General features: G+C 56.5%; 1 protein-coding gene across 1 annotated transcript in view; it reads right to left on the bottom strand.

The window, feature by feature from the left end:
* Positions 1-1,829: 1,829 nt before the first annotated feature.
* Positions 1,830-11,302, bottom strand: part of LOC142002513 (alpha-2-macroglobulin-like protein 1) — a 72,927-nt gene continuing 63,454 nt past the window's right edge. The window contains exons 27-36 of the mRNA XM_074978670.1: positions 11,086-11,160; positions 10,431-10,590; positions 8,130-8,347; positions 7,652-7,867; positions 7,368-7,492; positions 6,885-6,975; positions 6,370-6,438; positions 5,679-5,781; positions 2,845-2,886; positions 1,830-2,198 (exon numbers count right to left, since the gene is read on the bottom strand). Of these exons, the coding sequence (XP_074834771.1) occupies positions 2,182-2,198; positions 2,845-2,886; positions 5,679-5,781; positions 6,370-6,438; positions 6,885-6,975; positions 7,368-7,492; positions 7,652-7,867; positions 8,130-8,347; positions 10,431-10,590; positions 11,086-11,160 (1,116 nt within the window). The 3' untranslated portion in view covers positions 1,830-2,181. The remainder of the gene's footprint in view (positions 2,199-2,844; positions 2,887-5,678; positions 5,782-6,369; positions 6,439-6,884; positions 6,976-7,367; positions 7,493-7,651; positions 7,868-8,129; positions 8,348-10,430; positions 10,591-11,085; positions 11,161-11,302) is intronic.

Here is an 11,302-nt window from a genome sequence, read left to right as displayed (position 1 = left end):
ATGATCACTATTCCCAAGCGGTCCTGTAATAGTGACCTTGTGGACAAGATCCCACGCTTCACTCAGTACTAAGCAGGTGGAGAAGCTGTGGGTTTGCTTGAGTAGCTTCTGGCTGGCCAGTGGGGCTGGCAGAGGTACGTTTGTGGCTGGTCTGGTTTGCCTTGTTGAGAAGGAAAATACAGCCAGGGCTATCAGTGGCCTGGTTTTAAGCAATTTGCCCAGGATTGGTTCCCTCAGCTGTGCCCAGAAACCCTCATAATAGTACACAGGGCTCATACATGTGCATTAATTCTCTCTCATGTTAGGCACTCTGTGCATGTGCAGACAGCCCCTTCAGCACTGCTTCACAAAATCGTCCATCCATGGAACACCAACAGGGACAGCCTCAAAGAACTGGTTGTTCCGTCCTCAGTGGAGTACTTTACATTTGTCCTTATTAAACTTCATCCTATGTATGATTCTATCCTCCAGAAAATGAGAAGTCCTGTGGCTCCGTAACAGATCTTTTGGAGCACAAGCGTTCATGGGCAAAGACCCACTTCGGCAGATGCATGCACCAGATGCAAGTGTCAGAGACGCTGCAAAGAGCTGGGAGGACAAGAAATTACCTGACAGGATCTGGTGCACGTGGTGGTGGTGTGGGGGGAGGATAGGCAGGAAATAAGAGAAATGTGATTCAGCTCAGAAAATGAAGCCAACGCACCAGGAACCAGAGACCCCGAACTCGTCAGGTTTGAATGCTGGCCCCCACCCCGAGGTACCACAGGTCTTCCAGAGCTTTCTCCCCACCGACACCACAGGCCTGGCTGTGTCACAGGCTTCACCACATCTGTTGCAGGCAGTCCCTGCCTTGCCCACCCCTGAGCTGCTGAGCCTCCTGTCTAATGAAGGACCTGATAGGGGTGCGATACACATGTCTTATCTCATGGGGCTTTAAGGGATTCAGAGAAATCACCAAGTCCAGCCCCCTGCACTCGCTCACAGCAAGACTCTCCCCCCCCAGATCACACGGCTGCATCACCACCGGCCTCCCCTTCCACTAACAGACTGAAGAGACTCCAGGAATCAGTGGGAAGTGCTGACCCTGCACTTACCAAGTGCATCAGGTGCCTATAACATCCACCCAGGAAAATAAGCTTCCTGTTTTAAAGGAGCCCTACCAAGAGATTTTGCTTGGCTACAATGGGTAGGGAGGGGCTGGACAGTTTATGTATCTACTTATTGTGTGCTTATTTATGGTGTCAGTATCAGGAATGTCAAGATAATCTGCCTGTGGGTCTCTGGAGGCCTGGCGGGGGGCACCCCAGAGCATGTAAGTCAGGCGCTCACCCCTCACTTGGTCTTTCACGGAGATCCCCACAACGTTCATTGGTCCTTGTAATTAAACAGATGCTCACAAAACACCAACAAAGCAAGAGAAGTGAAGCATCAGGCAGCTGGTCCTCCCTCTCCTGGGCCTTGGCTTCTAAAATCAATGGGGTTAAACCCCAGCAAGTGGATAGAGGGGCTGCTGTCTGTTTGAGAGAAGGGCTGATTGTGATTTAGCTTCAATCAATTTTTAATTGGTTGAATTAAACTAAAATAAGCACCTTCCCACCATGATAAGTGGGTAAACACTGAGGTGGGGATTGATGTCAGTAAAGGGGGCGGGCGGGCTGTTGCGGATGCTGCCTGCCCCAGGGTTAAAGCCAACCCCACCCCAGTGATCACATGGCTGGGGAAGGGGACAGAGCTGTAGTCCCAGGACCCGGCTGCTCTAAGGACACACAGGAGCTGTGAGAGGCACAGCAGCAGGGCAGGCACAAAGCAAGAGAAAAGCCTCATAAACAAGTGAGTTTTGTATTTTGTTTTACACTGGCCCTGCCCCTCCAGCAGGACAGGCAGCAAACCCCAGGGCTCCCCCGGCAGCCACCGGTTCCCAGGTGTGACGGACAGCTGGGCTCACATGGCTGGCTTGGAGGCTCCGATGGGATTGCAGGGGGCATTTCCAGAGGAAACTGGGAGCTGTTGGCTGAAGAAGGTGCTCAGGGGGCAGAGCAGCTGGGATGGAGAACACCAGCAGCTGAGAAGGGGCCTGATGGTGCCCCTGAGATCCTCTGGGGTCTGGCTGCCAGTGGGGGTGCTCACAGAATGGGAGGGGAGCTGCCCAGAGGGACAGGAGCTTCAGCAGGAATTTTCCATCTAGTCAGCATCAGAGACTTGAAACAAACACAAACAGAATCACAGAATCACAGGGCTGGAAGGGACCTCAGAAGGTCATCTAGTCCAGCCTCCTGCTTCAAGCAGGATCAACCCCCATTAAGTCATCCCAGCCAGGACCTTGTCCAGCCAGGACTTAAAAACCTCAAGGGATGGAGAATCCACCACCTCTCTAGGCAGCGCATTCCAGTGCTTCACCACCCGCCTGGTGAAGTAGTTTTTCCTAATACCTAACCTGCACCTCTCCCTCTTCAACTTCAGACCATTGCTCCTTGTTCTGTTATCTGACACCACTGAGAACAGTTTCTCACCCTCCTTTTTAGAGATCCCCTTCAGGAAGTTGAAACATCCCCTGAAACAGGATCAAAGTCACCCCCCCATCCCAAAACACCCGCAGACCTGCCCCCCATACTCCCACCCCCCACAGCCTCTTCCCTCAGAGATGAAGACACATTCCCTTGCGCCCCACACAGCCCCTTCCCAAAAGATGTTCCCTCCCTGCTCCCCCGCAGCCCTTCTGGGTTCCATGCTCCCTTCTCCCCGTCCTTTGCCATCTACAACACACACACCCCTCTCCAGCCCATGGACTGGCTCCACCCGGACAGCTGGAGGGACTGGAGCCGTGTTTGGCTGCATCACACCTACCTGAGCCACAGGGGGCGCTGTATTCGGCCTCTGTGTGTTCACCTGCAACAGCAAGGGATGTAAGGGAGGGAGGAGACACCCACGGGGCAGCTGAGACCCCCCGCCCCCCAGTCCCACACAGGCAGTGTTACCACAGCCCCAGGGGATGTCTGCCCTAGATCTGATCCCCTAGGGGACTGTGAGGTTGCCCTGGATCTGAGTGGGGCTGTACGCTGTCCCCAAGCCCCATCTCCGGGTCAGATGGGCTCCATCAATCGCCTCTGAGTCACCCCTCAAAACACACAGAAACCATCCTGCTGCCCCCAGCCCAGCACAAAGCATTCGGGGCATCTGAGGAATGGATGGCAGGTAAAAGTGTGGGGCCCTGAAAGGGGGGGTGGGATTCATCCGCTCCTGCTGGGATGTCCCCAGTTACACCAGCTGCACCGTCCCCACCCGCCCAAGGAACACGGCTCCCAGGTCCTTCCTGCTGAGCTGGCCCCACACACGGAACCTGGGAGGGTTCAGACTTGAGTGGGATTTATGGTAATGGGCCCTTGGACCCTGGGGAGAATTCAGTGATCCGCCCCCTGCCCTGAGCATGGCCCAGCCCACGAGAGCAGCTGGAATCAGGGTGGAGCAGTGCAGGACACAGACTGTGCCTGTGATGTTATTGGATTCTAAGAGAAATGTGCAAAACATTGCAACCAGTGTTCTACGCTCGCACCAAATCTTGTGCAAAGTGGCCTAGTGAGGTGGTTCTGATTCATTGGTTCTGTTTTCACTGCACATCGGCATATGCCAATTTTCTATTTGAAGTTGTAAGTATTGGCTCTGGGCTTATGTTTGAAATTTTAGTATCTGGGAAACCTCAAGGAGGCTTGACAATAGGTTTATTGGGAAAGGATTACTATTAGGTGAAGCCATACTTCAAACAAACAACACAGACAAAGGGGCTTATCAGGTACCAATCAACCTGCAATCCAGCAGACAAAAAGGATTTGGACAGGTCACCTGCTCATGTGATAGGCTCCATCTTGGCTATTCTTGCACACAGCAAGAACAATGGAATTCTCTCCACATTGGCAAGGTGTCATAAACGAATGCCTGTAAAGGGTTAAACCCAGTGTGTGTGTGTGTGTGTGTGTGTGTGTGTGGACGGGGGGGCATTAACTGAAGGCTGAGGGGTCCTTGTCTTTGTTCTGAGACTGGAGCTGGGAGAGAGAGGGAGAGTTCGGTGGTTTGACCAGTGTCCGACTAAGCCTAAGGTTCAGTCCTTGAGGGGGCCATTTAGGGACCTGGGGCAAATAGATTAAAAAACAAAATCCATCAGGGATGGTGGTAGGTCTTGCTGTGAGGGCAGGGGACTGGACTTGATGACCGCTGAAGGTTCCTTCCAGGTCTATGAGCTAGGTATACCTCCACATATTCTTATTAGAAAAGTATGCTGATAAATCCAGTATATATCCTGGCCACATCATAATCAGAGCATAGATATGTAAATAAAAAGAAAATGTTTGCTTAGATGCGATCAGGTTAATTTTATTTTGGGTTTGGTGTGAAACTACTCAGGCTGGTTGATGACTTCCCCCTGCACTCTGTAACGTCCAAACTGAATCCCAGGGAAGTAACTCTCTGTGTTCTAACCTTGATGTTTTGAGTTATTTTTATTATACCCAGCAACCAGGTATGCTTATTTACTGTCTTGGTATTTTTTTATTATTTGTTTTGTGAATGAATTACTTTTTTAAGGCAATGATTTGATTTCTGTTGAAACTTTAAAGGGCGCGATCCATAATCTATGCAGACTAAAGGATGCCTACTACTACCACTAGAGGGGTTTCTATGTGCTTGCAAGCCTAAAGCAAAAACTCAGCTATCAGATTACAGCTTAATCTATTCTCTTTGTTTTCAAGCTATCTCCTAAGAGGAAAGGCAAAAGCTTGCGGTTAACCCACAAGGAGATAGTCAAGTGTGTCATCCTGGATTGTAAAGGGCGGTTCTCCTGGTTTGGTGGTGGAGGCACTATGCCCCCAGGGTCAGGGAATCTGGGACCTGGGAGCTTTTTGAAGTGGACCCTATAAAGGCAAGGGACTTTTAAGACTTTTGCAGGACCTCACTTTCTGCACTTGAAATGTCAGAGTGGGGAATCAGCCTTGACACAAGGGTATAAAGGAGATACCAAGCGCTCCTCTATTTTGTCTTCATTCCAGCTCATCACTGCTGAAGTGTTGTTTCTATTAACCTGGACCTGGAGGGACTAATGACTCATCCTAGCCAAGGGTGTACTTTAGAGAGTTGTAAGTCAGCATTTTATTCCACCTCTGCTTCTAACCTGTATCAAGAACTTTGTGATGGGTGTATGTAACTTGATTGCTGTGACAATTTACTCTCAACATATTCTTTCTTTCTTAATAATAAACTCTTACATTTTAGATACTTAGATATCTATGCAGTGTACTCTCTTGAGTAATACCTGAAGTATACATTGACCTGGGAAGGAATGTGGCTGGCCCTTTGGAATCAGAAGAACCTGTTCAGATTTGGTGAGATTGGTTTCCATAACCTCCTACCTGTGCAAGGAGGATACTGATTGTGGCATAGGAGAAGCCGGAGTGTGCAAGGGAATTGCTTGTGTGACTTCTTGCTGGCCAGCGTGGCAACAGAAGTGCTTTTTGTGACTGGTTTGGTGCCTTATAGTGGAGTTTGCCCAGTTTTGGTCAGTAAAGATCTCTGTTATAAGTAATTTCCTTGGATTTCACCCTCTCACCGGTGTCCAGGACAACCTCCTAATATTACAGACCCCCTGGGCTGACATGAGTGGCTGTGATGCTGTGGGCCATGGCAGGACTCACCCGTCTCGTAGTAATCGTACAATCTCACTGGAGCGCCTCTGAGATTCTTCACAGGGAAATCCTGCTCCAGTGAGAAGGTGAAACTCGCCTCCTCCTTTGTCAGCTACAGAGAGAGCAATAGAGCAAGCACCTGGGCCAAACGTCTGCACTGGCAGCTGTGACCTTCTCCTTCCCACGGGCAAACCAGCCCAGCCAGTTCCTCTCTGCCCCTGCAGACTGGTGCACTGAGAAAAAGCTCCGTCCCTTGCCCAGCCCTGTTTTACCCCTGCACAAGTGAGCCTTCTTCATCCAGCCTCCCCAGTCCGAGTTCCCATTGCCCCATTCATGGTCCTCCTGAGGTTCGGCTGAGTCTGGTGCCATACCCCGTCCTTTATGGCAGTGTTTCCCAAAGGGAAATCTTTGAAAGGATTTCAAGGGGTACACAGCAGGAAATAAATTACTGAAAATCACAAGATGAGCACTGGGACAGCACTGGGAAAGGGGGCACGTCAATAAGGCAGACGTCCTGAAAGGGGTACGCAAATGTTTAAGTTTGGGGAACGCTGCTTCACGGAAATGGGGCGCTTGGAACCTATCGGTGACCCCACGCTTAGAGCCCACAGGAGCAGCTGTAATGGGGGTGGGGCCAGCGTGGGACACGCCCTCCCCATCCACACCAGGAATCCCAGAGCCCTGAGCCACCTGCACTCACCTGCTCCAGGTAGATCGTCACCTGGTCCTTTTGCACCTCCAGCCTCTTCACCAAGTGCTGCTTCTCCAGCTAGGAGCCAAGGGAGAAACCAGCTAGACATGGGTATTCTGTCATAAGGGAGCTGGGAAGGGGCAGGAGCTGCTCAGTGAGTGGAGGGGAGACCCAGCGCCTCACGGCAGGGCAAGGGGGGGCTGCCTGGCAGGGGTGGCTCTGTGGGGTAACAGCTGTAATTTGTGAACAACAAGAAGTCCTGTGGCTTGTTATAGACTAACAACTATTTTGGAGCATCAGCGTTCATGGGCAAAGACCCACTTCACCAGATGCATGAGTGGGGTGGGGGTTTCAGAGGAGTATTTAAAGGGGGGGTCCCAGTAAAAGGGAGGGCCAGAGCGGACAAGGTCTATTCAGTCCTGTAATTTGTGTTCCTTGCAGGGGGCCAGGCTCTCCCCCCAGATCAGCCCCTGATCTCAGGCTGTGCGACTGGCCTGGCCTGTTCTCCTCCCATGGACACTCACCTGCCCCAGGGAGCTCTTGGCGGGGATGTAGCCGGATGGCAGCTTGGCCTGGAGGATGGCCATGTTGGTGGCGGAGCGCTCCCCGCTGTACCTGCAACAGGAGCCAGGTGCTGAGGCTGGGGACTGCCCTGGCTACAGACCCAAGGGAGATTGAGGGGTGGGGGAAGCTTCCCATCTTCCTCTGCCTGCTCTGTGCTGGGAACCCCACTTGTCCCCAGCAGCCCTGAGTTCCCTCGGCAAAGGGCAGTGGCCCCAGGAGCTCCGTGGGAGCTGACTGCCAGTCCTACATCTGCCCTTTAATGCTCGGCACATTTCAGGGGCCCTGTCTCTGCACCGAGCACCGGGGTGAATGGCTCCCCCAGTGCTCCAGCCCTACCCCGGCCCTGCAGTGGGATGCTCTGCCCCAGCCATTTCCCGCAGCCTGGGGCCTGTCTCTGCCCCCGGGAGCTCGGTCCCAGCCGGGCTGGGGGCTGGGGCTCGTACCGGGCGTGCAGGACCAGGCTGAAGCGGGACCTGGCGCTCTCATTGCACTCCTTCGGCTCCGTCTCCACCCGCAGGTCAAAGGTCGCGGCGCTCTTTGGGGGCGGCACGTTGTAGCGCAGCGTCAGCTGGGAGAGAAGACAGAGGATTGGGCAGAGCCTGGTGTGTTCTCCACATAACAGAGCCTGGACCCACAGCCAGGCACCGTGGGGCCCAGCTGTGGGGCAGCCCAAGGGCACAGCCCATCACCGCTGGGCCTGCTGGGCCCCAGGGGCTCCTGCACTCACCTGCACAAAGGCACAGCCCTGGCCGCTGGCCTGCACTGTGTACTGCCCAGGGATCTCCTGCAGGGCCGCTCGCTGCAGCACCAGCCGGTTTGCCTTGTCCACGTGGAATTGCTGCTGGCCCCCGGCCTGGGATCTCACAGTCACCGACACAGCCCCACTCGTGCTGTACGTCAGGGCTGCATATCTGGCCAGGGCCTGGAGGGCCACCACTGTGTCCTGGGGAAGGAGAGTCACCGAGCTGCCGTCACGCTCCAGGGAGAGGAGCCCGCTCAGACTCACTGCAGCAGGATCAGGACCCGCTGGGGGCTGACACAGGCACCCAGGCTCTCTGCCGCTAAGGATGGCGGGGTTTGCCCCCAAGATTCTCTCTTCCAGGAAGGGCCCCAGCCCAGCTGTGGGGATGCAGACCCCAGGGGACTGCTGGCCACTTCTCCACCAGCAGCCCAGCACTGGTTTGCCCCGAGGGCAGGCGCGTTACCTGCGTGGAGGCGAAGCCCCCGTAGGGGTTCTGCTGCTTGCTGAGCCAGCGGACGATCTGGGCGGCAGTCACCATATCGGCAGCAGACACGGTGGGCAGGGAGAGATAGGCCAGCAGCACATAAGCCGTCATCTCCACCTCCGCCGATGGGGCCTGGTTCCAGGAGGAGTCAGGGCTGGGCAGGGCCTTTACCTTCCTCTGCCAGTAGAGCTGTCCCCCTAGGAGAAGGGCCGAGGGAAGGGCAGCCCCAGGGCTGCAGTTACAACACAGTGCGTCACCTCTTTGCTTTCCAAAGGGACCCAGGGGCTCCCCAGGCCAGAGGGACTCCTGCCCCCCATGCTAAATGGGGGTCACAGGACACAGCAGCTAATTCACAGGGCAGTGGGGATCTACCCAGGTGTAACAGGATGCCACTGGGTTGGTCATTGATAGACTTGAACCCTGGATATCTGGCTCAAATCCACTGAGCCTCTCTTGCTGTCTGTTTTAGGAGCCCAGCCCAGGCTGGGCATTTCTCTATGGTGTGGACACTAGAGGTGGGCAGGGAGCCTCTGTGTTAGCTGGGGCTCCTTTCCAGTGCCTGACCCAGCTGAAAGGCATGGGGCAGAGATGACGGCAGGTTAACCCCCCGATCACAAATGATTCCTGAGGCCTTGAAGGGGCCCTCACTTGAGGGCTGTTTCACTCAGGGCTCCCTAGAAACACAACTCAGTCTGTGCTGACAGGGAGCCCCCTGGCAGGGGCATGGTGCTGAGGGGTACAGTCAGTGGCACAGAGCCCCCCTCCTCCCAAAAAGGGCAGGGCTGTGAGCATTTAGGGCCCTAAGCAATTACTTAGTCTGCTTGAGCGGAGCACAGACACTTCTAGAGATTGGCGGAGAGCCCCAAGGAAGCGAAGGGCCCCTGGGCGTGGGCGGGATTGGAGCACAGCCCAGCTGAAGGGCAGGGATGGAGCTAACACTGGGCTGTCACCCACCTCTATAGGATCTTTGGGACCTCGCAGGTGGTCCTGTAACCACTGGAATCGTTTACCCAGAGCCCCCTGGGTCGTCGGTGCCCCAGGAGCAGAGCTCCCCTTCCCGGCACAGGGGCCGGGTGTGGTACGAGCACTTGTAACCCACTTCCAGGGTGGGCAGCAGGCGACACGCACAACTCATGAGCACAGAGCAGCTGCAGCTGGCGCTCCGGGGGCTGGGGAGCTGGAACTTTTCACCTCAGGTGCCTGGACCGAGCCCCCCAGAGGGCTCCTCTCCAAGGGGGATGGGCTCCCCAGGGCCCCGCAGGTACCGAGTGAGCCAGGCTCAGCTCCCAGCACAGCTCAGTCTGAGCTCGAATGGAGCCGAGGAGACGCTGGCGCATGTTGGTGATGAGCGGGAGGGGCCCCCTGGGACTCCCAGCCCCTCACAGTTTCATGCCGAGAGCTCCTGCAGCTCAGCACTCACATGGGGCAGTGCTAACTCCAGCATCGCGAGCGGAGCTACGTGGGGGTCTCAGGCCTCCCATGGGCTCTCTTGCCCGTGGGGAGCTGGCCCTAGGCTGCACAGCTCACACCATGGGTCAGGCTGGGATCGGCACAAACCCAAGGCCACCTGTTCAGGGAAAGGCTGGGGAACTGAGCTGGGGGATGGGCAGCCTCCCAGGAGGAACACGGGGGACATGGTGCAGACAAGGGAGCACCCAGAGGCCTCCCGCCCTGCCCAGCTCCCACGCATGGACAGCAGAGCCTGGCCGGCTGCCACCCAATGCAGCCCCTTCCCCTCCCAGTATAAGCTGGGCCAAGCTGAGAAGCCTCAGGCAGGGACTCCCCAGCAGGGACATCCCCAATGCAGGATGTGGGGGTGGGATCCTGCGGCATCGCCCCAGGGCTTGGTTACAGCCTGTTCCCCTGGGGAGCTGCCTACACAAGGCCCTGCCCCAGGGTGGGAGACCAATGGACCTTATCACACTCCTGGGCCTGGGTGTCTTAGAGGCCAGGTTGCTACATTGGCCTTTGCCCCTCATGGTTCTCAGCTCTGATCCCCCCCAGCTGGCAGTGACCCACCGCGTCCCCCATTGCCTCACGCGCTAGGCCCTGGGATATTGCAGGACGATCTCACTCCAAGTTGGGGGGGACAAGTGTCCCCATGACAGAGCCCAGCGGGTCCACAGGGACCACGGACTGAGCCACAGGGACCCAGCCCCCCGACAGACTGAGGAGGTCCCAGGGTGGGGACACTGGGGGACAGGGCTCGGGGAGCAGATGGCCCTGCGCTGTCTAGAGGCCACCAGCATGGAGAGCACCCGAGCGAGGCGCTGCCAGTACCGGCGCTGACGCTGTGCTGGGCCAGGCTCTGCAGAAGGGAGCTCCGCAGCTCCGTGCTCCCCGCCAGCCCGAAGGCGTAGGCCAGCAGCGCCTGCGTGTAGAGGTCACTGGTGTTCGAGGACTCCCGGAGGCACTGGAGGGCCCTGCTCACCATGGGGTCCTGGGACGGGGAGACACCGAACAGCCCCCCTCAGACTGAGCTCTGGGCACGTCCCAGGGCACCCTCCACGGGCCCTGACAACGCCCCACTAGGCAGCCAGCTGTCACCTCCCCCAACTCATCCCCCTGCCCCATGGTGCCCTGGGCCCCACTACAGACAGCCCACCTGAGCCTCCCCCAGCACCAGGCCGAGACAGTGGCCAAGCTACTGAATCTATCTGATGCCCTGACCCCCTGTCCCCAGCCCACCTTCCCCCACCTGGGTCCCATTGACTGTCCTTCTCCCCACAGCCCCCAACAGCACCTCAGATCCCTGCCTGATCCCAACCCCCACAGCTCCCCTCTGTCACCCCAGACTCTTACCTCATACCAACCCTCTTGGCTTCCCCATCTCACCCAAAGCCCCTCCCTGGTACGAACTCCCCCTCACTGTCCCCAGCAAGCTCCAATCCCCCCGGCTGCCAGCCCCTCCCTGGGGGGCAGGGCTTGACCTCACCGTGAGTGGCTGCCCCAGCTCCAGCAGCGCTGATGTGATGTAAGCTGAGAGCGAAATATCATCCACCACGCCGCCCTGCGAGGGAGGAAGATACCGGGAGCCAGAGAACACGGAATCGCAGCCCATGTTGCCAGCAGCAGCCGAGCTGCAGCACAAGACAAGGCCATGGGGCAGGGCAAATGGGTCTCTAGTCCTCTGGGGTGGCTGAGTTTGAGTC

This window comes from Carettochelys insculpta, chromosome 28 (genome assembly GCF_033958435.1).
Source record: "Carettochelys insculpta isolate YL-2023 chromosome 28, ASM3395843v1, whole genome shotgun sequence".
NCBI classification, from domain to species: Eukaryota; Metazoa; Chordata; order Testudines; family Carettochelyidae; genus Carettochelys; species Carettochelys insculpta.
The sequence above is the reverse complement of the archived record's forward strand: the minus strand, read 5'-3'. Positions and strand labels throughout refer to the sequence as shown.